The sequence below is a fragment of the Phyllopteryx taeniolatus genome, chromosome 14 (assembly GCF_024500385.1).
Source record: "Phyllopteryx taeniolatus isolate TA_2022b chromosome 14, UOR_Ptae_1.2, whole genome shotgun sequence".
Classification (NCBI taxonomy): domain Eukaryota; kingdom Metazoa; phylum Chordata; class Actinopteri; order Syngnathiformes; family Syngnathidae; genus Phyllopteryx; species Phyllopteryx taeniolatus.
Genome location: NC_084515.1, coordinates 19953378 through 19979480, shown reverse-complemented (window position 1 = coordinate 19979480; position 26103 = coordinate 19953378). Strand labels below are relative to the sequence as shown.

Below are 26103 nucleotides of genomic sequence, written 5' to 3'. Positions count from 1 at the left end.
GTTCAAGTCACTACTACTTCCTGTTTTGTGCACAACACAATGTTAGTTAGCAACATCAAACAGCTGGTGGACAACTGCACACACGCGCACACTATTGGTCTTATTATAAGTCTAAATTTGCTGCGGTAATCCTCCCCACCCAGAAGAATTAAAAACGTATCCAATGACATTCTCCACTACACGCGCACACACAAACACACACACTAATAGACAGTCATGCGCACGCACACTAACATAGACAGACACACACGTACACGCACACACACGCACACGTGTGAACTTGATGCACGCGTGTGAGTTTAAAGGACAGCAAAAGAAGACAAGATTTTTGTTGAAAAAGTGAACGTGAGTTTTTATTGAAAGTTTTCATGCACGACAACACATTGAGGTCACGTTAAGACGACCAATCACGACAAGACAAACGTTCAGGGAAGGAGGGGGCCGCTTTTAGGACGTTTGTTTGTTTTTTTTTGTTTTTTTTTTTTTTTGCTGGTGTCAATCCCCCAAAAAATCAACTTGGCAAAAAGTTTGCCGACTCATCACGTCTGTCTGGACCCCGCCCCCTTACCGCTGCTACGCTACATGCTAAGCTAACAAACACGACACAACATGACGACGACCACTGTTTCTTTTCCAACCGCAAATAATTTAATAACCGACAAATGTTTGATGACGATTGTCACTTTGGCTCTCGATGACGTCGCTAAAAAAGCAACTTGAAAACATTTGTCTGGTCAAAAAAAAAAAAAAAAAAAAAGGTAGCTAGCTTGCTAAGCGCTAACGACCTGAGAGTAAAATGGAGGACTCAAAAGTTTGTGTATGTCTGTCTGTAACTGCACACACGTGTGTGTCTGTTTGTGTGTTAGTCTGTGCTTGTGTTTTTCTGTATGTGCGCACATCTATGTGTGTTTCTGTGCATGTCTGTATCAGTCTGCACGTGTGCACGTGTGTGTGTCAACATACGTGTGTTTCTGTGTGCATTTGTGTTTTTTTGTGTGTCTGTTTTTGTATGTACGCACATGCCTCTGGGTGTCAACATGCATGTGTGTTTTTGTGTGTCTGCACATGTGTGTTTTGTTTCTGTATGTGCACGTGTCTATGTGTGTGTGTTTCTGTACTTTCTGAATGTGTACATCTGTCTGTGTGTGTGCGTGTGTGTGCGCGCGCCTGTGTGTCTGTCTATCTGGTTCTGCGTGTACGTGTGCATGTGTGTCTGTCTGTTTGTGTGTGTGTGGACGTGTTTCTTTGTGTTTGCGGTTGGTTAGCCTTGTTAGCTTGACCACGCTACCCAAAATAAAGCAAGTGAAAATGTGTTTTTATACCCAGCTAGCAGTAACCTCTAGCTTCACGTTTTTGTTAACGTACGTAACATAATGTGCATAACGTAATGTATGCGATCTAACATACGTAACATGCGTAATGTAACGTGCGTAACATATACAACGTAACATACTTAACATAATGTAGGTAACGTACGTTATGTAACATAACGTACATAATGTAACATACGTAGTGTAGCGTAGTAACATATTGTGACTTACGCGTAGCGCACAATCCCAAATGTTTTTGTTTTAGTAATGACCCCGAATGTTGTTTGTTGTTAGCCAGCTTAGCAACTTGGGCTAGCACATTAGCCTGCTTAGCTTAGCTGCTTCACTGACGTCCTCGCCGTCGCCACATTCACTTTGCTTTCTTTGCGACAAAATGTCCCACATTTCACCTTTTGTAAAGTTTTCACCGTTCAAAAAACAAGATAAAAGAAAAAAACATTTAAATACTTTTAAGATGAGTGCTTGGAAGTATTTTGCTTTCCTTGAAAAAAATCCACCAGGAAAAAAAAAAAAAAAAAAAAAAGATCTCATAGCGTCATCTAAACCAGCGGTTCTCAAACTGCGATCCCCGGACCCCCAAGGGTCTTGAGAATATTTCATATTTAATTTTAGTGCTGTATTTAAATAAACCCAAAATAATAAAACCAGTAGTCCTCCCTACTGAAGCTTCGGCCAATCAAAAGCTCTGCTATGATTGTGACGTATTGTCACGTACATAAATCTGACCTCCCCAACTTTTTAAAAAATATAGTTCTAAAAGCCTCTTTTTCAGAGTAAAGGGTAGAATATTAGGAGAATAAAGTTGTGTTTTTGAATTCAGCTGTTAATAAAATACGACGAAAATGCAATTAATCCGTTACAGAACCCCAAAAACTTGTTTTAAGTGGACATACAGTATTTGACCAACTTTTTCTAGTATTTGCGATGTAATATTGTCTCTGTGGTGCCTCAGCAAATGAATGAAATGAATTCAAACGGTACCTGCATTCCTGATTTCCATTCCATTCCTGTGCTGAGAGGCCTGAAATCAGCTCATTGGAATTTCTCATGCTTATCTACGTCACTAGCGACGAGCTCCGCCTACCTCTCCGCTGCCGAGCCAGAGCTGTCGACATAACAAACGCGTGTGGGTCTTCTCCACGCAGGCGACCAATCAGAAGACAAGGGGGCGGTCTTCGCCAAATATGGACTAAGCGGATACAAAAGTGGCTCAAACAGAAGCAGCTGTCAGAGGGGCCTTTTCTGGACACAAATGAAATTGACACTTTTATACTACGTCCGTTGTGAGAGAGTCACTCTATGCAGGTCCAACTAGCCAAAATACGGGACATTTAACGTAAGAACATTTGCACTCAACACAACTGTAGTGTATAAAAACACACTAAGAAAAGTTGCTCTCCACAAAACCTGCAAACGCAGAAAACGTGAGCACAAAATACGACTATACCTAATGTTTTGTCCTTCCTTTTTCTAGTGGCATACCATCTTCACAGTGCAATAGCGCCCCCAATTGATATTTGCCTTCCACTGCAAGGAAACCAATGTGAATTGATAGTAGCCGAATGTTGCCAAGTTTCTCAAGGCGCCACTGTGCGGCTTTGTTCTCGCAAATATCACCTTTGTTCCCCCTAAAAACTTCATTTTCGGACCGACCCACTTGTTTTCTGGAAAATAGGAAACTTTTTCATTGCAATGACATTTCGGGCTACGTGCGCTCATTAGGTTTAATTGGTAGATTACGGGAGGAATATTTCTTCCGTCGACCCAAAACGTTTGAGAACGCCTGCTCGAAACATTCCAAGAAAAGAAGATGGCTGACACTTCCTGTAACAGCCTTCAAAATAAATTCCAATCAGACAAGAGGAACGTAAACGGGTGTAACAAATCGAATCAAATTGAAATTAAAGCTGACGTTGACGTGTTTGCGCAACACACGAAACATTTTACAGCGGTTGCCATGCCAACTCGAGTCCAACAGAAGAACCGCACGACAAATACTTTGACGTTACGACAATCAGAAATTAGTCATCATCATTATGATAAGAATTAAAAAACATCATATCAGGATTGAGAGTCTTTCATTTGGTCGTCCTCGTTCCCCGCAGCTCCAAAATGCGAGCGCAGGAGCCCGCCAACGTGCCGCAAAAACGCCGAGCGCGTCCGCACAGCAAAAAAGAAGAAATAAGGCAACAGACACTCGTCTTCTTCTTCTCCTTTGACGCGTTTCCGAGAAAAAAAGAAGAAAAAAAGCAAGAAGAAGAAGAAAAAGGACGAGGAGGCTATACCATCCGAGAGTTAGTGTCTGCAGAAAAATGTCCCACGTTGTGTTTTTGTCGACGACCGCGGTTGTTCTTTGGGCATTTCCTGAAGAGACACACACACAAGTACACACACACACAAAGAGAAACACGCGGCGTTTCTGAAGAAGCGTAACAATGAAGGTTGTCGTGTGTGTGCGCTTCGCGCCGTTTACCTGGTGATGCACATGACGACGGCGACGATGACGGCGATCTGCACGGCGCCGATGACGGAGGCGATCAGGACGTAATGCAGCTTCTGGCCACTGGGGACCACGTAGAGCACGTTGAAGTCCTGAAGCTCGTCGCAGCGGACGCCTTTGTAGCCCGACTCGCACCTACGCACGCACGCACGCACACGTTACATAAGTCACAAATTACACATCATTCCGTACTCCATAATCACGATATGGCGATTTTCATATAGTGGACCTTGATAGAGCCCCAAAAAGTCCACTCGAAATTCCTTTTGTAGTGCTTGAGGAGTCTGGAATGAGTGAACGATTGCGAACGCACTCTAGTTAGTCCCGAAAAAGTCCACTAAAAATCGTCATATCGTAAAACAATAAGGACGCATTGTGGAATACATTGAGGCCAATACTGTATACACGGGGATAAGCTTTACGAACTCCACGTTCCAACAGAACTCATAAATGGCCAGTGCACAGTAGGGGGCAGTATAGTACCGACATACAGATATACATAGAGACAGAAGAGACGTCACAATGCATCCTCAGCAGTAATATTTGTCGTCGTTCGCAGAGGATAAAGAATATACGTTTGTAGGTTTTGCTGTGTTATCCGTCTGCATGTGTTGTTTCACCGTTTGTGTTCAAATAGCCATTGCTTAAAGCAGGGGAGTCCAACACCGTAGGTACGGTTTACCTCGGAGGTTTACCGTTATGACTGAACGAGGGACGGGCGGGTACCGATACCGGCCTCATTTCAAGGTAGAGGCTACTTGCGAACGCTGTCGATATTCCATCATAAGGTCCTACTCGACAGTAGTTGGCTCTACGCTGCGACCTTTGACACATCAGTGAATCATTATGTGGGTCAGAAAGAAAGATCTTTGTTCACAATTATCTGTCATTGTGTGAACTGAAATATGATAGATCAAAAGTACTAGTCGTATTTGTATCGGTGAGTACTTAGGAGTGAATACTTGTACTGGTATTAGTCCGAAAACAAGTGGTCTTGAAAAATCCTCACTATGAACCCATACAAATGTAGGATCCTCAAATATTATTGCATAGTTACAACAAATTAACGGATAACTAGTTTTGAAAGCAGAAGTCAGTAAAAAATATTTGACACATTTTCAGTAATACTTTTTTCAATTTATTTTTAAAAAATTGCAAATGCTGGCAATGTCTCAATCTGCAGTTTTGGTATTTTAGCAAGAGACGTGAAGTCGACGCATGTGATTTGCTTTGGCGGGCCACATGAAATGATGCGGCGGGCCGGATCTGGCCCTCGGGCCATGACTTTGACCCCTGTGGCCTCAAGGGTTATATACAACGCAAAACTAGCTTGTCTATGGCCTTTTGCATGGTTTCTTAGCATGAAGCTAAATGGAAGCAAAGCGACGTGGTTGTTTTAAATACACAACGTGTAATTCTTTTGTTGTTGTTGTTGTTGTTGTTTTTCCAGTCAACTTAGTGGCAACAAACAGCTTGAAGCCTCGTTTTTCAGGGCATGTTGTAGGAGTTGGTAGTATTAGTCAGTGCTATGAGTTGCGGGTGTTACCTGCAGGTGGGCATGTTGTAGTGGACTTCACAGCGTCCATGCAGACAAAATCCCGGGTGCGAGTCGCCGCATGTGTTGGGCGTTCCGGCGTAGAATCCGTCTCCGTGCTCCAGTCCTTTGGTTTCTGACCGATCAAACGTGACGTCAACGCACACGTGATGGCGAGAAGCGACGTCGCCGCCGCGCCCGCGACATTCCACCTGGCCTTACCGAGGACGTTGACTTTGAAAGGGCTTCCGTCGTCCTTCCTGCCAATTTTGTCTTTGTCGGCTGGCGGCGAGCAAAAAAAACAAACAAAAAGCAAAAATGGACTTCAGTTCAGGCGTCGGCCATATGGGGCAGCAGAGAGCAGCGGAGGCCAAACTGCAAAAACCGGGCTTACAAAAACTAGACAAGAAATACAGCAGACCGACGCATATTTGATATTTGCGCTTCAGCATTCACAAACTCACCTATTCGCAGATTATTCGTGTGTCGTTTTTTTTTTTTTTTTACCTTATCCCCATCTTATTTTCATTTTGTTCTTTTTAATTAATTGGAATTATAAGGGCGCATCAATTATTTGGCAGATTCTCGGAGCTGGAATCAGATCGCTTGGTTCGTCTGTGTGTGAGCATGTGGGTGTGAGTGGTGGCCTACAGCAGGTCCTTGCGAGTGTTCTCAATTTGTATTTGTGCGTTTGGCTGGAACTCTCCTTGCCCACCTTAATTGGCTCCATTAAAAAAAAAAAAAAGTCAAATTTCATCTCACAACATTTGGGGCGGAGTCAAGATACCGCAGTGGTTCTTGTTTTAAGGTCAACTTTTAAGCTGAAGATTTTCATGTCCAACATAGTTGAGACAAAACTGCTCGGTAAGACGGAATATTTCCTATTTTGCCTTGCGTTTGTCGTCGCAAGTGAGTTTGGCGCTTTTCCGACCTCGACACCTGCCCAGGTGCTCCACGTCGATCTGCTCCTGCTTCATGCAGGACGCCTCTCGCACCAAACACGGACTGTTGTACGAGTTGCCGTCCGTGGCGCACACGGCGTTCTCGTTGTGGCCGCTGCAGTCGATGTTGCAGATGCACCTGGAGACACAAGAGGACGCGTGGGCGCACTCCGGTGGAGATGCCGCTTGCTGGGGGGCTCACGGGGTCTCGCCGTCTTTGTCAGGTCGAACGGTTTTCTTACACGTTCACGTCACTCGGTCTTTTTGTCAGGATTTTCCCCCCCAGTTTGTACGGGAGTATTTCCGGAACGACTCCAGTTCTGTCGGGAGCCTACTTATCACGGCGGTGTCCCGACCGGAAGTCCGGCTTTCACAGTCTTCTCAAGTCTCACGGTCTTTGTCGAGTCTGGTGATTTATTTATTTGTTTTCAGGATTTGTTTGGTCTCGCTGTCTTTGTCAGGTCTCGTGAACTTTGCCGGTCTTTGTCCGGGTCTTACGCCCTCACCATACGTCTTCTGCGTCCTCGTCACATTCTGCTCCGTATTTGCAGGTGCTGCACTTGCCCAACTTCTTGATCACATCAGAAGCAGAACCTTCTTCTTCATCTGGGAGAAGAATGAGGGGGGAAAAAAACGCTCAAAAACATAACGAAGAGCGAGAAGAAGAATGAGGGCGAGGACAGAAGAACCAGATGGACCGCAACTGGAGGAACTACAACTAAAGTACAACAAGTAGAACAACTACAAACAGAAGAAGGAGAACTAGAGGAAATGGAAGAAGAACCTGAAGAAGCAGAACTATAAAAACTAGAAATAGACGATGCAGAATTAGAAGAACTGGAAATAGAAGAAATAAAACTACAACAGCCACAAAGAAGTAGAACTAGAAAACTAGATATACATCTGAGAAGTACAAGTAGGACGACAACTACAAGAATATTCTTATATATTGATAATGAGGGAACCGATAGGGCAATACAGTTTCCATTTTCCAAAGTTACTATATTACACTTTTGTAAGGGTTTGATGATGCTGATGATGATGATGATTACACATTTGAAATGAAATAAAAGAAAAGAAGAATAAGAAGTAGATCTGGAACAACTCGAAGAAGAAGAACTGGAATAATAAGAAGAACTCACCGTCCGGCTGTCCTGAACCCGAGCCGGGATCTGTGAAGAAGTTGAACAAAGTTGTCAAGATCATTTGCGCAAGCGTCGCGCACGCAATCGATCAAAGATTGCCACGAGATTGCGCAAGAGAGAAGCCGGAGCGCCGACCGTCAGAACAAGGTCCGTGCGCCACCCTGGCGATGACCCGCTGCTGCTTGCAGGACGCTTGGCGCCGGTAGCACTCGTTCTGGTACGTGTCCCCGTTGGAGCCGCACACCGGCACGTAGTTCTTGTGGCACTGCCCGCCGCCAAACACAACGACGACGACAACAACACAAAGGTCAGCGCCATCGAATCAAAGTGGATTCTGATAGTAACGTAATCATTCATTTGCCTTTTTCAATCATATTTATCAATCATTTTGTTCAGTGAAATGTACAATTATTTTTGTAATATTTCAGTTACAATAAAACAATGAACGAATTACTTCGTGAGGGAAATCAATGAAAACGGAATTCAAATAATTCATGAATTTAGCAGTATTTCAATTATGGTGATGATTATTCAATTCAACTCTTCTGAGCTCTTGTTGTCCAAACTAATGTCGCTTTTAATACCTGAAAAAATGAGGAAAGAAAGTGAAGAAACAAGGTTCCCCGAATTCTTTGGGAGAAGTCGCTCTCACTTTCAAAAAGGTTGCTGACCCCTGACCTATGGTGGATGCGAAGAGTAGCCCCGCCCCCTCCCCAGCTGTCAATCATCGGCCGACGGATGGACGGCTGCATTGAGGCAGTCTGGCACGCACCTGGAACTGACAAACGCACTTGAGTTGCGATTGGTCGTCTCTGCACACGCCTCCGAAGCGGCACGTGGATGGGTCGCACACCCGGAGGTCGCTCTTCTTCTCCAGCACGCCTGCAAAACCACAAACGCAAACCGGGATGTCGCATTAGCATTTCCTTCATTTCCCGCTGTGGTGTCCCTCAGGGATGTGTCCTCGGCCCCCTCCGACAACACCGTCGTCACGTTTGCTGACGCCGCCGCCCTCTTGGGACTGATGGGGGACACCGACGAATCAGACTACAGGGAGGCGGACCGGAATCTCAGATGATGGCGGACTTCAGGAAATCCAAAAGAAGTGAGCACACCGCCCTCTTTATCGATGGAGAGGAGCCAGAGAGAGTGGAAAGCTTCGTGTTCCTCGGAGTCCACGTGTCAGCAGACCTCACCTATTCCACCGACACCTCCCATCAGGTGCGGAAAGCTGGTCAAAGGCGGCACTTCCTCAAGAAACGACGCCAAGCCCAGCTCCCCCGACACCTGCCGATAAACCTTTGAGAAAACCTCCTGACCTCCGGCCGAGCGAGTCTCTTCAGCGGCCGGACCGCGAGGGCCAGGGAGGGCCCGCGGCGGCCGGTAGCAGCCGAGCGGCCGGTTGGAGGCACGCTGCCCACCCTCACTGGCAAATTCATGCGAAAAGCCCGGGGAAACGTGCACATGAATTCTCGCCAATTCATCAAACTGCCTCGGAAAAGTCGGCGAATGGCGCCCGTAGCCATTAACGGCGGCGAGCTAGCACCGCATTTGGGAGATGTAACATGTAATGAGATTACATCATGCCAAATTGTATGTCATTTGAATCCCTTCGATTACTTTTGAACTTTTGGCATGCGCTCTGGACCAAACATTAGTGAGTGACATTGTGTATGTGCGCGGTGTTTTCATGGTTGTGTTGTTGTTTTTGAATCGTCTCGTATCCTCACTGTTTCTATTGTTTACCTTGTCCTCTTTGTGCTCTGCTGCAACACCGATTCGACTTTACATTTGGATTCTGATTGGAAGAGAAAAGATGGCAGGAAATTTCAGTTGCTTTTTGCACATTTCCGTGATTAACATTTTTGTTTCATTTAAAAGTAGTCGCAAAAACTCTCACTTCCTCCTCGTAAAGCCGACGCTTGCGATTGGCTGCCTTTGGTCATGTGTCATTCTGCCGTCGTCTCCAGCGTGACATATTTTCCCAAATATGACCTCGAAGCGCCACCTTGTGGTGCAATCCATGCAATCTATGAGTCTGCCAGAGATTTCCAAAAGGTTTGAGTCATCGTGACACTTTTGAACACATAAACGAACATTTGCTTTTGAACTGTTTGATCTTGATCATTTTGGACTTTTTTTTAATGAAATATTCACTCCCGGTATCTGGGTTATCATATCAAGTGATATCGTTGCAATTGTGCACATTTGTCATTAGGTGAACATGGTACGCAATGGCGGTTTTCCAAATACTGCAACAACAAAATGTATCATATATTTGCATTTCATCATGCTTTGTTATCACTTTATTATATTATCTGGTTTGTCATATGAAGCGCAAAATAATGATCTAATGATGGTTTGAATCATCCATCCATCCATTTTCTGTCGCGCTCCTCCTCACGCGGGCCGCGGGCGTGCTGGAGCCCATCCCGGCTATCACCAGGCAGGAGGCGGGGTACGCCCTCAACTGGTTGCCAGCCAATCGCAGGGCACATACAAACAAACAACCAGTCGCACTCCCATTCACACCTACGGGCAATTTAGAGTTGTCAATTAACCTAGCATGCATGTTTTTGGGATGCGGGAGGAAAGCGGAGTGCCCGGAGAAAAGCCACGCAGGCACGGGGAGAACATGCAAACTCCACACAGGCGGGGCCGGGGATCGAACCCCGGTCCTCAGAACTGCGAGGCAGACGCTCTCACCATGTTAGACCACATTTCCAAGAGGTTAACTTGTAATTGGGCAATTTGTTGGTCTCGAACACGCAAACTCCACAAAGGAAAGCGGGAGCCGGGATTTGAACCCCGTCCCTCAGAACCGCGAGCCACACGCGCCAACCACTTGTCCCGCCGGACGTTATTACAAGTGAAGACGATTAGAATTGTGGTGTGGACGAACATAACGTCGACGCGCGTGATTCGCTGCCGCGGGCCACATGAAATGACGCGCCGGGCCGCATCTGGCCCCCGGGCCTTGGGTTTGCTTTTCTCTTCCCCGAAAAGTAATTCATGAATGAAAATGTTTCATATTTGATGTAGTATGAGGTTGTTGTTTCCACATGATATTCATCCTAATCCCAATTAATTGTAGTGGTTTCAATCGCACCGAGCGCGTGCACGCGTCACGGGAGGCTGCAGGTTGCACGCACGCGGACGCGCGTCACCGGTAGCCGAAATCAAAACCTTCATCCTCCTCATCGTCATCCTCATCAGTTCCGCTCGACAATTGAACGCCTCGTCGTCATCTTACCTGCGCACGTTTTCCCGTTGCACTCTCCGCCCTGAGGCTGGTAGGACGCGCGCGCCGCGGGCACGCCGAGCAGCAGCAGAGACAAGGTGCACGCGCGCACGAGGCGGCCGAGCATCGCCGCGCCCGACGCCATCATGGAGGAGGAAGAGGAGGAAGAGGAGGAAGAGGGAAAATGGAGGAGGAGAGGACGTTTAGGAGCAGTCCAACATCCTGGCCTCCCTGCGCGCGCGTCCTTCTCCTCGGCGTGCGTGCGTGCGTGCGTGCGCGTCTTCCTGCGGGAGGCACCTCCTACTTCCGGAAGGATACAGCGCATGCGCAGAACTGCTGGAGCAGGAGGCACAAAGAGGAGAAATAAGCTTACTTCGCACTGAACGCGGCGGCGCGGTGCCCTAGCGGTGATCAAGAGTGTCTCACACTGCTGGGGTTCGGGTTCCAATCTTCCTGCGTGGAGTTAGCATGTTAGCATGTTAGCATGTCTACGCCAACGCTCGTTTGGCCATATGTGTCCCCGCTCCAATCAGTCGATTCGCGCTCAGAGGTTATTCGGGAGTTTCGCTGGTCTCGGCTGGAGATTTTGCGCTGAGCTTTTGTTCTTGGCGGCTAATCTTCATCTGGAAGATTGAAAGCAAATCTCCGATTATTTGCCACGCCATGTGTCCGGGGGCCGCGGGCCAATTACAACCCGCTTATTACATGTTATACCGAGGTTATAACATACTTGTCAACTGCTTGTCGCCTGGTCACAAGAGACTTGCCGCATGGTTAGAACACGCGTTATAATATATATACCTGCCAAATGTTCGTCACGTGGTTTCCCCGTGCCGCCTCATTCGGTTTCAACATGCTGATCACACGCAATGATAACGCTTGTCACGTGCTTGTAAGATGTTTTTTGCTTTGGGTTGGCTCCTGCTTGTCCCACGGTCCCGTTTTCGAATTGCGTTGCTATATTTCCTTTTGTCTCATGTTTTCTTGCGTCACCTGTTCTCGCTCGTTCGATTTTCCTCAGCGTCGTGCGGACACTCAGCTCGCACGGCGTCACCCGCTTTCTACGGGTCCGCGTCTGCTCGTCGAGGTCGCGTCAACGTACGCCTCGCGTTCTCATGTATTCCGCCGCGGAGTGTTTCTTTGCGCCTTCGGGGACCTTTCTAAGTTGGCATTTAGGTGTTTCCGTGGTCCTTGTTTGCGTTTTGGGTTTTTGTAAACACTTTTTGGAGACTCCTAAACTGCTTCCCCGCCTTCGTGTCCACCACACAGAGCCGCCGAGTCCGCCAGCTACCCGGCCCTAATCGGGCCCGCCGTCTGCGGCCGCGGAGGGATAATCCGGCCCTCCCGCGGGGGGTGCGAACGGGGGGTCCGAGTTCCCCCCCAGATAAGCGACCGGTCGCCCCGGAAACCAACTTGTTCATCTGGCAAACCTGCCGATAGTAGCTCGTTCATCTCATTTACATAAATTGCTCTCGGCGGCCTGGCGGCGGTGTCTAGAAATAATATCCTTTTTCGACATCCGATAACTTTGATCGCGAGGGAGGGAAGAAGCTCAAATTGGGCCCGGTTTTCGGTAGGGCTGCAGAAGAAGAAGAGTCGGCGTTATTGGCTGATGGGCAAAACGGCTTTTCGGATAATCAGGATAATCGGGACGAGAAGCCCCGCGGCGTCCGGTCGTCCGACGGCGGACGCGCTGCAAATAAAAGAGGATTGCCTTACAATCCACTTAGGAGACTCTTTCTTCCTTTTCAAGCTTTTGATTTGCTCCCGCTTGCTGTTGAACCGACTTGACGTGACATTCCGGGAACATTCCCACAAGATGTCCGCGCCCTCCGTAGCCGCCGCTTGTTTTTACAACGTTTCTCCTGAAGAGTCCCGCTGGCGGAAGGTCAACTTCCAAAGCCTGCCGGCGTTTACTGACGTAACCGTGACGACCGAGGCCGAGCGTCTGTTGGTGATGGGATGTATTGCGCCGAGTGATCCGGGAAGTAAATTTGTGTCACGGGCATATCAAGCCAATATAAATAGGTCGGAAAAAGGCTGTGCAAAATTGTTCATTGGAAGAAAATCATTCATTCTCATGCTATTATATTCTTTATAATTGAACTCTTATCAATTATGAACCATTTGTTTCATCAACTTTCTTACAAACGGTTTTGTTTTTCGATTCCGACCTTCTCTGTCACATAATCAGAACATACCGGATGGAAAAGCGCCCCGATAGCGCGAACTTGCGCAGTCTGACACAGAAGCACTTTTCTATATTCGCACACCATATGGGGCCACAAAGAACTTCAATGCCAGCCTTGTGCACGTGGAACAAAAGTGAAAAAAGACGTGATCTTTATTTTGGTTGAGTAGCCCTCAAGAAGAAACTCAGCTGCGACAAAAAGACAAAAACACTTCCAGGTTGAAGGAGGACAGCAGCACCTTAGTTGGACTTTCCCTTTAAACTGAAAAAATGTATTTTTAGAAAGCATGTTAAGATGATGATATAATATAAAGAAGATATAATTGAATAATAAGGCGGGAAAATATATTCACAATTGCAAATATGGCAATCAGAACCCTTTTAAACACGTTCGCACTGATACTGTTCCCTACATTATCATGACAAAGGAATCTAGTAACAAAAAGGCTGAAAAAACTATTTTCTAAAACTTTTGGGCTTTAAATTGAAATGCACCTGACACCCATGGCATTTTTGTTTTGTATGTGCTGTATAGTGATTATTATTATTATTACTTGAGTTTGTTTCGTATATATATACTTTCTTTTGGACTCTTCTGTCACGAAACTATGCACAAGCTAGCCAGGATACTATTTTCAGTATTTTTCTTTCACAAAATCGGTGACTCAGTTGTCACGTACGGAAAGGCCGACAACGCTGGCATTCAGATCTCCATATTCTATTTGTGCTGTTCCGAGGTTTATGAAAAGTACACACAGTACGATATTTGAAATATGGTTTTGAAACGTACGCAATGTATTTGAAAGGTTTCAATGTTTGTGTAAAGTACATGATGCATGTGCCGTCCAGTATTTGACATGTTGAAACACTTAGTGTATGTCGTGAGTCGAGTCCATCTGTTTTTATTGACATTTGTTGCATTTGTCCTTCAAGTTCAGCTGACTCGTCAAAATCTTCTCTCCGGCCGAGATGCGGTGTGAAAACTCCAGCTGGGACCGTCGCCGTCGTCAGGTGTGGTTATTGCTTTCGACCATTTTTTTCATGACCGCCATAGTGAAAGCAGGTCCCCGCTGATGTGCACAGTTTACACTTAACAGCCTGACCGTAAACGCAGCGACGCTAGTTTAGCACAGTCAGAGCGGAAAGCTGAGCAATGGGATCGCGATAGTTACTCGACTTTATTTAGAAAGTTGGAAGCAAAGTGCTGTACACAGATCAAAAGAAAACATTAGAAATAAATGAAAAATGTATTTTGCGATATTGAGCCACTTTTCCTGGTGACTAGCGACTTGAATTCCTATTAGGAAATAAATGTTGATGCTTTACGTATGACAGGTATGAGAAAAAGGTTGCGCAAAAGCAGTCACACTGTTGACCCGAGGTACGCGCTTCCAAGCTGCAACCATTTTGCCGAGGTGACCTCGCCTCATCCGGATGCGAAAAACCGTTGAACAGTTCAAGTGTTTAATTATTAAGGGACATCTTTGCTAAGATGTCGAGATGTTATCTGTCTGTTGAGATGTTATCTGATGTTAGCCGTCAAGTTCTGCCTACGAGCTGAAAAAGGCGTCTTGTGTTTTGTGCTATTTGGGCGAGCGTCTCTGTTGCGGTGACCGACGCGCGCGCGGCGAGTCGCCAAGTGGCCCGCTACTAGCGGCTAGGCTAGTAGGTACTAGTCGCTGGTGGGCTCGTGGACCGGCGTTGGCTCCGTCCAAAACTTGCTGACGACACGCGAGCCGGCACATTTGATTGACAGGTGAAGTGTTCATCAAATTGGAATCGTGGACATTTCCAAAAGCAACTGTAACTCCCACTAATGGAATGGATTACAGTTACAACAATGTTGTAATCTCGTTACATGTACAGATTTTGTTTTCCTCAGGTCGATTATTAGCTCTCTCGTTTCGACATTTAGAAATAAGTTGTAGTTCCGACATCGCACGGACGGCTAACTCAGCTCGTTATTGTCTGTAGCGAGTCCGACGGCAGCGATGAATAATATCGGGGCCGCGGTGCTCGGCCACGCGGTCGCATTTGTACAGACGGCAGAGATTTCAAAAGAACCAAATGAAAAAACATCTCCCAGCTGACCTTGGGCAAGACGTGACGTTTTGGAAAAACACTGGAAGTGAAATGTTTGTTTTAGTTTTTAAGCTGTGAAGTTCAAAGCTTCTGATTGACCCTCCGACTCAAAGACGCCTCTCAAGTCTTTGACATCACTGGCAGCCAATCACAACACGAGCCTTTGTGCTCTGCCCCGCCCCTTTTGCTCTCCACACCGTCTTAAACTTCTCTGGCTTTTATTTCCCGCAGTCCTTGAAGGCACCACTGAACCAACTCAGTCGTTTTCTAGAATCCCTTTTAGACCGAGCGGCACCGGGAGGAGACGGAGAAGAAGGTAACATCAGCTTTCCGCGCGGCGCTCGACGTGAAATTGCGGTGTGGCCGCGGACATCCTGATGGCGGCCGTCGGGCTTCCGGGTTGAAGGTTTTTGTGCACACGGCACCGAGCTGGCGAGCTGGTGCCGAGCGCACAAAAGCAACGTGCTCTTGTTTATGTGCCGTGCCCATCGGGCCGGGCGCACTTTGACGTCAACGCAGCCGCCTTTCCACGCTCGGAACCGCGCCGAGGCCGGGGAGCCTCCACGGGCAGCCGGCTGTGACGGAAGTGGACGCTAGCACCGCGCTAACGTAGCTAGCTCATCGAGTTAGCATCACACACACACACACACATGCTAAAAAAACAAACAAGCCAACTGTCTCTAACTTGATGCGCGCTACGGAAGATGGACGGACGGACGGACGGACGGCCGTCTTCAAAGGACGAGCCGACGAGTTCGCTGAGCAATTACGTCACCAGACTCCACGTAGAAATGGCGCCTATTTAAAAGATGGTTAGCGTGTTCTGTAGCATGTTGTTGAACGTCGCAACCTTATGGACTGGAAGTGAGTTGATTCAACGCCGTTCTTAAATTCGGCGTCATTCTAAAAGTAGCAGTCGCGACTATTACCTCCCTTTCCCTGTTGTCATTCAGTTCCCATGACCTGATCCAATTCCGCAGGTATGATGTCATCTGATTACATTTTTCTTTTTCAATCCATAATTCCAGAATACAAGGATTATCCTGATTTCGGACAATATTTGCTGTCCTGGCCACAATCCGAATTTTGACGACCAGAGAAAGCTTCAATTTGAAATGTGTTCACGTCTCACAAGGCAGTATGTTTAATATCACAACTTTGGGCACTTGAAGCGACTTAATTCTAAAACCGATTGTTACATTACAGCCTTCAGTGTGCCGTTTTGCATCTCCCGATCAGCAATTGAACTGTAATCCGATAATTTTGAAGATTATTGTTCATTTGCTTGTCTCCTAGCCTATTGATCTACTTGGCTCCTTGTCACCTACTTTCCTGGTTTCCTAGCCTCCTTGATCCCTATTTCCACGTCTCCTTGCCACCTTGACCCCTCCATCAGTTACTTCACCTTCTCTAACTCGCCACTCATCTGAAACCACAACATAGAACCTATTTTTTTCCCTGAATGTGTCGGTTACGGTAACGGTACCCGCTCCTTTTTGTGCGGCCGGCAGAGATGTTGTGGGCGGAGGCGAGCCGGGCCGTCCTGGCCCTGACGATCCTCGTGACGGCGGCCGGAGACGTCTCGCTGGGGTCCGACTGCGCCGAGCGCGCGCCGCGGAGCTCGGCCGTGGTGGACGCGCACCGGGCCGAGCGCAACCAGAAGAGACACCTGGAGGCGCTCTTCGACAGGTGGGCGCCGCGGCACGAGGTCGCGCATGTAGCAACATGCTAAGCGCAACCCTTGACGCCCAACTGGATGTCAACAAGCTTGGTGATGTCAGAAATTTTCAAGAAACGTTTTGTACATTTAAAAAAGAATAATGTAAGCTGCGGGCCATGTTTCAAACGTACGATTGATTCAATGTACGTGAGAGGGCCGGAAATTCTTTCCCCGCTGTGCTAAATCCACACCGGTCGCCTCCGCGTGATGACGGCTCGTCCGCCTCGTTTCAGGTACGGCGAGAACGGGAGCGTCTCCCTGGCGGGCCTGAAGCGCCTCCTGCAGAGCGTGGGCTTGGACCGCATCCGGAGCGTGACGGTGCAGCACCGACATCGTCACGGAGACGGAGAATCGCACCAGCCCTCGGGGCGCGGCGTGGACGACGGCAGCCGCACGGCCGCCGATGCGCCGCTCGACCGCGCCAGATTTGTCAGCGACAGTCAGACTCACACGGTGGGAAACCGCACGCGCGAGGGGCACGACGACCGCGATCACTCCGACCACGATCACCATGACGACCATGATCACCATGACCACGATCACCATGACGACCATGATCACCACGATCACCGTGACGACCATGATCACCGTGGCCGCGATCACAACGAGGACTCCAGCAATCAGCATGTTGAGGTGCGTCTCCAACAATTTGGTTAGCCACTAATTGATTTGCAATAATTTGTCTCATCATTTTTAAAAAGAACATTAGGGCTGCAATTTACGATGACTTTGTCAATTGATTTATCTGTCGATTATTTTTCCGATTAACCGATGAATCGGATTAAAGAAACATTTTATGTTTCCATCCATTTATTCAAAACAGGACATGGTTTCAAATTGACAGTGCAGAAAATGCACGAACATAAATCGATTATGATTCCGTTCGATGTTTGGTCCGCAACATCAGTCAGAAAATGTTTTCCCGAGTCAAGGCTGATGTTTGCAAATGTATTATTTTGAAAAATCACAAAGATAATCAGTCTGCTTTCATGGAGGACGACAGAAAACGGACCGACAGGCTGAAATCAGACAATTTTTCGGTAATCAAGTTCTCTAAATGATGAATGGATTATCAAAATAGTTACTTAATTTGATCATTGATTAGTTGTTGCACCTCCAATGGCGATGGCGAGTTATTTTTAATTTAAATTTTTTTTAAGTACATTCTGTGGTGCCTTGACTTACGAGTACCCCAACTTCCGGGTTTTTCTAGTTTCGAGCTGTCACTGCGGTGGAAATTATAGCTACAAGCGAGCTTCCGATGCGCCGACGATTGAGTGAAGTGGGGCAAAAATGGGAAAAAATGAAGACACTCTAATGCTCTCGAGTGTTGCTAAGGTCGCCGATGCACTGTCGGCTGCTAATTGAACGGGACAAACAAAAGGACAACACTCGCAAGGAGCTGCTGTAGGCCACAACTCGCGCCCAGACGCTCACACGCAGACTAACCGGCTCTCGATGTGACTCGGTAGGCCACGCCACTTAAAGGGACACATGCAACACACAAATACGACAGTATGTACAGTAAGGACACTTTATAAAATCAGTTTCTTTCAGTATGTTATACAACACGAGTTGTAATTCGTCTTTATTTAAAAAGGCGTAACAAAACAGTTGTGATGTTTTTGTGGCACTGGAACGGGTTAATTCATTTTGGGGATTTTGATTCATTTCAATGCAGAAATGTATTTGACTCATCGATTAATGGAAAAAAATAATGGATTGATTAAAATAATCGTTAGTTGCAGCTCTACATAATACAGTGAATAAGTGACTCCTCCCTACCTTAGCTTTGGGCCAATTAAAAGCTCTGATATGACTGTCGGGTGTCGTCATATAAATCAGACGTGCTTGGATTATGAATTCTTTGTTTTTGGCCAAAAGTCCTTTTATCACAGGAATAGTCTTACGTTCACTCTGAAAACATTTTTGTAGAAAATGCAGTCCTTGTCCCAAATTTGTTCTTGTAAAGATCGCAACTTTTTTCTATGGTATATGCATATGTTATTGTAGCATTCTGACTTAAAAAAAAAAAAAAAAAAAAACAATTTTTAATTGTGGTTGTTTTGCGTCATTGGGTCGTCAGTGTGAGAACGCGTCCAGCATTCTCGCGTCCCACGGAATGACGCAGGACGGCGGCGTAACGCTGGACGACTTCGCCTACCTTTGCCCGGCACTCCTGCACCAGATCGACGCCGGCGCCTGCATCCTGCACCGAGGTGACGGTGACTTTTTCACCACATTGGATGCCGGAAAAAGACCACTTGCTACTTGTTTGTAATTGTTTGTATATACTAATAGTTTATGTATACATAAATATACCTCAAACACTTTCATATCATCTTCTAACGTTATGATCGAATTTTGAAATAAATTCCCCCGTGCTTCACAACTAAAAATATCTATTACTACTTTATTAGCCATTTTATTCCGTTTTGTGGTCAGTGATAGGGTCCCATTTTTCAAATATGGATATCGCAAGGGCTCTTTATCTTTGTAACGTTACCGCTAAACTTTAGTGCTAGCTGACACTCCTAATAATATATTTTGTCAGGGGAAAGATTCTGTTTGAGTGATTTCTTGATTGAACAGGTCTGCAGGTAATCAGGTTTGGGTGTGAACAGTGAAAATGAACAAATTGTTGTGATTAGCCACAAGTAAAGTGGGGAAACTGCGCACAAATGGAAGAATTTGAAAAGGTGGCCAATACTTTTTCATGGCATTATATATATATATATATATATATATATATATATATATATACTATTATTAATAACGTTTTATCTCCCGTGCAGACCATCATAACCACGGTCACCATGACAACCACAGCGAGCCTGACCACAGCGAGAGCAACAAAAACATCACGGCAGGTGACTTGACTTCTAGTAACATGAAAGTGGCTTGAAAGTGGAAGGTTCTTTAAGACTTGAGACTTACTGGCAACTGGCGCACGTGTGCCCTGGCGCCCACGTCAGCGTGGCTGGGCGGCTTCCTGTCCATCACGGTCATCAGCCTCCTCTCGCTCCTCGGCGTGGTGCTCATCCCGCTCATGGACAGAGTCTTCTTCAAGTTCCTGCTCAGCTTCCTGGTGGCGCTGGCCGTGGGCACGCTCAGCGGCGACGCCTTCCTGCACCTCATCCCTCACGTGAGCGCGCTCGCCGTCCTGTTCGTCGTGGGCTCGGTTTTGATGGCATCGTTGTTGTTGAAAATGGATTTATTTACGTGGGATAAATCCCTTGAGATGCGACATATTCGTTTGGGAGGGGGTCCCGCACACAAGGTACAACAGATAAGGCAATCCAATCAAGGAACAGCTATATTTATATAGTGGACCTAAAAAGTCCACTAGAAATCCCTATGCACTTGCCCCTCGCCGTATTGCGGTTCACTTTTCGCAGTGTCACTGTAGTGCGGGTTTTGAAATGGTACACAACTACATTTGTATTGCTGATTTTTTTGGCTTTATCACGGGATTTTGCAGTGATCATTTTTCCACCCGATCTTTACTGCTGACTGATTCATTAGTGTGAGCCAGGAGGAAAGAGGGTCCGAAGTTTGGGATCATTTCATTTCGACTGCAAAACAGAATTACACGTCTATGGTCATGCAAACATAAATTGAAGGGGATAACCCACTACACATACCAACAGCACTAGAAAACAACTCACCATATAGTGGATCGGGAGTGATTCCTAATCGGTTTGCTTCTTGCTCAGTCTCAGAGAGGACACCAGCATTCTGAGCACGATGCGCACGACGCGCACGACGCGCACGACCTGGACGGTGTGTGGAAGGGTTTGACGGCTCTGGGCGGCGTCTACTTGATGTTTCTCATCGAGCACTTCCTGACGCTGGGAAAAATGTACAAGGACAAGAAAAAGGTGAGACGGACGTTTACTATCGTCATGGTGACGTCTGTGTGTGAAACGACGTGGAAGGGACTGATGTATCGTTTGTTGTGTGCAGACGCAGAGGAAGAGGGAGCAGAAGAACAACGCGGACCCCAAAAAGCCCCTGGCCCTTATGGAAGACGTCCTGAAGGCGAGCGAAGGCGAGTGCACGCGACCATACCGGGCGGGATCAACCACCGTGATCGTCCTCACAAATAAACTCAAACTCATTGATCCGATCAATAAATTGACCGGCCCAAACTTGCACGCGTACAGCAAGTAGTCTTGATTTCTGTTTTTCTCCCGCCGCAGACGTGGAAACCAACGGCGGCGGCGTGTTTGCCGAGCGCCCGGACGAGGACGGCGTGGCGGAGGAGGAGCAGGTGATGCTGAAGACGTCGACGGCGGATCAGGGCTACACGGCGGAGGAGTGCGAGAACAAATGCCACTCGCACTTCCACGACACGGTGGGCCAGGCGGACAGCCTGCACCACCACCACCACGACTACCACCACATCCTCCACCACCACCACTCCCAGAACCACCACCCGCACAGCCACACCCACTCGTACCCGCAGCACCACTTCCAGCAGGCCGGCGTGGCCACGCTCGCCTGGATGGTCATCATGGGGGACGGCCTGCACAACTTCAGCGACGGCCTGGCCATCGGTGAGCCGCCGGCCGGCCCGTTCCTTCCCTCCCGAAGCCCACAGTGGAGTTATTTTGTTCAACTTTGGAATAGAACATCGGAAGCGAACATTGGCGCTAACGCCTGAAGTTAATGTTGGTCTTTCTCAGCTGTAATGTTGGAAGGTAACTTCAGAAGCGAACATTGAAGGTCACTTTGGACGAGAACTCGAGACCCTTTTACATTGGAAGCCAACGCTAGCGCTAACGTTGGAGGCAGCATTGGAAACTAACGATGGAGCTAACTTTGGAATCAACTGTTGGAAGCTAACTGCGGCCCTAGCGTCTGAAGCGAACGTTGGTCTTTCTTATCTGTAATGTTAGCGGTAACGTTGGTAGCAAACTTCAGAAGCTAACATTGAAGGTAATGCCGAAAGCAAACTTAGGACGCTAAAGTGAAGGCTAACATTGGAAGGGAACATTATCGCGAAGTAAGGAAGCTAACGTCTGAAGCTTGTGTTGGTCTTCCTTAGCTGTGATGTTACAGCTAACGTTGGAAGCTAACTTAAGATTCAAAAGTTGGAAGGCAACGTTAGCATTAAGTTAAGAAGCTAACTTTGTAATCTCATGTTGAAAGCTAACATTTGAGCTCATGTCTGAAGCTAACTTAAGAGTCTAACATTGAAAGACAACGTTAGCGCTAATTTAGGAATTGACCTTTGGAATCCTCTTGTTGAATTTTTCAAATTTGGGTTGATGGATTATTTGTTTGATTTACAGGTGCGGCGTTCAGCGAGAGTTTGTCGAGCGGCCTGAGCACGTCGGTGGCCGTCTTCTGTCACGAGCTTCCTCACGAGTTGGGTAAGTGCCCCGTCACGGGGGGGCGCCTCACAACTAAAAGAGCGCAAGTAGGACCCCGGGGGCGCGGCGGCGGCGTCCATCCACGTGACGCGTGTCGACTGCGTGTGCAACAGGCGACTTTGCAGTGCTGCTGAAGGCGGGCATGACGGTGCGCCAGGCCATCCTGTACAACATGCTGTCGGCCACCACAGCCTACCTGGGCATGGTGACGGGCATCCTGATCGGCCACTACGCCGACAACATCTGCATGTGGATCTTCGCCCTCACCGCCGGCCTCTTCATGTACATGGCGCTCGTCGACATGGTGAGTAGACGCCGCTCGACCGCCGTCGGCTCCTGTGTGTATGCGTGTACGTGCGTGCGTGTGTCACTTGCAGCCGCTGACCTGCAGAACATGTGCGCTGTACTTTTCTATTATTTAAAGTGTGTGTGCATGCGTGTCTGTCACTAGCAGCTGCTGACTTCTGCAGATAGGTTTTTTTTTGTTTTTGTTTGTGTGTGTGTGTGTAAAGAGAGTTTTTCGGCAGAAAGAGAAGAGGAAAGCACAGAGCCTAGAACTGAATGTTGGGAATATGACAGGAAAATCTCAGGGGTTGGTTGACATGATGATTAGGAGAAAGGTTGCTATATTGTGTGTCCAAGAGACCAGGTGGAAAGGCAGTAAGCCGAGAAGTTTAGGGGCAGGCTTTCAATTATTTGACCATGGAGTAGATGGGAAGAGAAATGGAGTCGGGGTTATTTTAAAAGAAGAGTTGGCTAAGAATGTCTTGGAGGTGCAAAGAGTGTCAGATCGAGTGATGAGGCTGAAACTTGAAATAATGTGATTAGTGGCTATGCCCCACAGGTAGGGTGTGACCGAGAGGTGAAAGAGAAATTCTGGAAGGAGCTAGACGAAGTAGTTCCGAGCATCCCAGACAGAGAGAGAGTCGGGATTGGTGCAGATTGTAATGGACATGTTGGTGAAGGTAATAGGGGTGATGAAGAAGTGATGGGTAAGTACGGCATCCAGGAAAAAAAACTTGGAGGGACAGATGGTGGTAGAGTTTGCAAAAAGGATGCAAATGGCTGGAGTGAACACTTTTTTCCAGAAGAGGCGGGAACATAAGGTGACCTACAAGAGCGGAGGTAGAAGCACGCAGGTGGATTACATCTTGTGCAGACGATGTCATCTGAAGGAGGTTACCGACTGTAAGGTTTTGGTAGGGGAGAGTGTGGCTAGACAGCATAGGATGGTGGTGTGGAAGATGACTCTGGTGGTGGGGAGAAGACAAAGGCAGAGCAGAGAACCATGTGGTGGAAGCTGAGACAGGACGGGTGTTGTGCAGCTTTTCGGGAAGAGGTGAGACAGGCTCTCGGTGGACGGGAGGAGCTTCCAGAAGACTGGACCGCTGCAGCCAAGGTGATCAGTGAGACAGGCAGGAGAGTACTTGGTGTATCTTCTGGCAGGAAAGGAGAGAAGGAGACTTGGTGGTGGAACCTCACAGTACAGGAAATCTTACAAGGAAAAAGGTTAGCTAAGAAGAAGTGGGACACTGAGAGGACCGAGGAGAGGCGAAAGGAAAACATTGAGATGCGACACAGGGCAAAGGTAGAGGTGGCAAAGGCCAAACAAGAGGCATATGAGGACGTGTATGCCAGGTTGGACACTAAGGAAGGAGAACATGATCTATACAGGCTGGCCAGACAGAGGGATAGAGATGGGAAGGATGTGCAGCAGGTTAGGGTGATTAAGGATAGGTGGAGGTGGGACTGCATCAGGGATCAGCCCTGAGCCCCTTCCTGTTTGCAGTGGTGATGGATAGGCTGACAGATGAGGTTAGACTGGAATCCCCGTGGACCGTGATGTTTGCAGATGACATTGTGATCTGCAGGGAGCAGCTGGAGGAACAGTTAGAAAGATGGAGGCATGCACTGGAAAGCAGAGGAATGAAGATGTTGAGGTTCGCTCTCGGAGTGACCAGGTTGGATCAAATTAGAAACGAGCTCATCGGAGGGACGGCCGAGGTTCGATGTTTTGGAGACAAAATTAGAGAGCAGACTTGGATGGTTTGAACACGTCCAGAGGAGAAATAGTGAGTATATTGGTAGAAGGATGATGAGGATGGAGCTGCCAGGCAAGAGAGCGAGAGGAAGACCAAAGAGAAGGTTGATGGATGTCGTGAGGGAAGACATGAGGGCAGTTGGTGTTGGAGAGGAGGATGCAGGAGATGGGCTCTCATGGAAAAAAAGAAGAAGAAGAAGTAGTGAGTGTGTGTGTGTGTCACTAGCAGCTGCTGACTTACCGAATGTGTGCCATATTTTTTTAATTTAAAGTTTATATATATATATATGTGTGTGTGTGTGTGTGTGTGAGAGAGCATTTTGTTTTTCTGCAAGTAAAAAGCTCAAAACATTGGAAATTAGAAATTGGGAATGTAAAGTTTGGGTTTGCTTTGCTTTTGCTTTTGCTTTTGCGGCCCTTTGTCGGTGACGTCGTGTCCTCGGTCAGGTCCCGGAGATGTTGCACAACGACGCGGGCGAGCACGGCTTCAGCCACTGCGGCTACTTCCTGCTGCAGAACGCCGGCATCCTGCTGGGCTTCGGCGTCATGCTCCTCATCGCCGTCCTCGAGCACACCGTACGGCTGGACTTCCGCTTCTGACACCGGGCGGCCGCCACGCTTTTTGTCTTCTTTTTTTTCCCCTTTTCTTTTTTTTGTTTTAGTTCACCTCCGTAATGGGTCAACTCTAGAACCTCTCACAAGGGTGGGCGGATCGCCGGCCGCTGACGACTCTCGTCGTCTTCACCATCTCAAAATGGGATTGGAGTGTCGGAAGCGGCCCACTTCTTACAAAAGGTTATATAATAGGTCAATAGGTGACACTTGAAATTATTTTTTTTTTTTACTTTTAATTTATTTTCATTTTTTATAGCTGGTGTGTGTGACTCATTTTTGTAGTTGTGCTTTCTCTCAAAGGGCCGTTTTGACTGTGAAATTGTGCAACAGATGAGCAACGTTTCAAATTCATTTCAGTGGGGAAAGCTGATGCGGCAGAGTGGACGACCGGTTAGCACGTCTGCCTCCCGGTTGTGAGGTTGCGGGTTCAATCCCCCGGCCCCGCCTGTTTGGAGTTTGCATGTTCTCCCCGTGCCTTTTCTCCGGGCGCATCCCAAAAACATGCACGCTAGGTTAATTGACAACTCTAAATTGCCCGTAGGTGTGAATGTGAGTGCGACTGGTTGTTTGTTTGTATGTGTCCTGCGATTGGCAGGCGACCAGTTCAGGGTGTGCCCCGCCTCTCGCCCGGAGATAGCCGGGATAGGCTCCGGCACGCCCGCGACCTGCGTGAGGAGAAGTGGTATGGAAACTGAATGAATGAAGAAAGATGATTTGAGTTGTGAGTGTGCTCAAATTAAACTCTCATCTTAAGGCACCACTGCAAATTATTTTTCCCCCCACAACAAACTTCATTTGAAATCAGAACTCAAGTAAAACTGTGACATCAACATATAAAAAAAAAAAAAAACTGTTCAAATGTTGAACTTGGTCAATACTCGGAAGGGATTTGACGGCGGAGTTTGTAAAAAGTGAAGAAAAATGTCAACTTTTGTTGGATTTCCTGCTAAAATGAACAGAACAAATGTTGTTTTCCTCTGTTTAGGTCAAACATTTATTTATGTGTCAGTTGTACAGAGTGGAAGAAAAGTATCAACAACTTGGTCAAAAGGTTCTGGAGCAAAAACTCCAAAGTGGAAATTGTTTGAAGTCCTCCGTTTGTGTGCAAGCTGACATTCCACAAATAAACATCGTCGCCACCCGCCTCGCCTCGTGTTTGGTTTTCCCCGATTTGCCGTTTGAGAACGTTCAAGTTTTGAGGTTGCAAAGCTGGCGTGCGTTGTTCTTAGCCAGGTCGATCAACATCAGAATCTTTCGTCCACGTCGACGTGCGGTGGAGATTATGGACCTTGCGCGTACAGCAGATTTGTTTTTAAAAATGCGGTACTGCATATATTTTTTCAATGCAGTTCCGTTGTATTTACCTTGAAACTGAAAAAAATCA

The 26103-nt window shown here is 47.3% G+C and overlaps 2 protein-coding genes across 8 annotated transcripts; one reads left to right on the top strand and one right to left on the bottom strand.

Moving 5' to 3' along the window:
- Positions 1 to 325: 325 nt before the first annotated feature.
- LOC133489471 (tomoregulin-1-like) lies at positions 326 to 11508 on the bottom strand. 2 transcript variants are annotated; one of them, XM_061798594.1, is made up of 11 exons: positions 11119 to 11267; positions 10705 to 11025; positions 8224 to 8333; positions 7587 to 7716; positions 7449 to 7478; positions 6813 to 6912; positions 6297 to 6445; positions 5588 to 5647; positions 5378 to 5501; positions 3805 to 3966; positions 326 to 3695 (listed from the first exon to the last, which is right to left on the bottom strand). In XM_061798594.1, exons 2-11 carry the CDS (start codon positions 11015 to 11017, stop codon positions 3611 to 3613), a joined length of 1263 nt encoding a protein of 420 aa, XP_061654578.1. In that variant the 5' UTR covers positions 11018 to 11025; positions 11119 to 11267; the 3' UTR covers positions 326 to 3610. The 2 variants fall into 2 exon arrangements, with proteins under 2 accessions (XP_061654578.1, XP_061654579.1); XM_061798595.1 differs by lacking the exon at positions 326 to 3695 and adding an exon at positions 11494 to 11508 and having other exon boundaries at positions 3801 to 3966; positions 11119 to 11315.
- slc39a6 (solute carrier family 39 member 6) lies at positions 11313 to 25862 on the top strand. 6 transcript variants are annotated; one of them, XM_061798590.1, is made up of 12 exons: positions 11313 to 13894; positions 16477 to 16654; positions 16919 to 17318; positions 18772 to 18904; positions 19481 to 19555; positions 19661 to 19830; positions 20402 to 20566; positions 20652 to 20736; positions 20888 to 21244; positions 21983 to 22063; positions 22177 to 22367; positions 24552 to 25862. In XM_061798590.1, the coding sequence occupies exons 2-12, from the start codon at positions 16479 to 16481 to the stop codon at positions 24702 to 24704; spliced, it is 1986 nt and encodes a 661-aa protein (XP_061654574.1). In that variant the 5' UTR covers positions 11313 to 13894; positions 16477 to 16478; the 3' UTR covers positions 24705 to 25862. The 6 variants fall into 6 exon arrangements, with proteins under 6 accessions (XP_061654574.1, XP_061654572.1, XP_061654577.1 ...); XM_061798588.1 differs by lacking the exon at positions 11313 to 13894 and adding an exon at positions 15118 to 15281; XM_061798593.1 differs by lacking the exon at positions 11313 to 13894 and adding an exon at positions 15311 to 15590.
- The last annotated feature ends 241 nt before the right edge of the window (positions 25863 to 26103 follow it).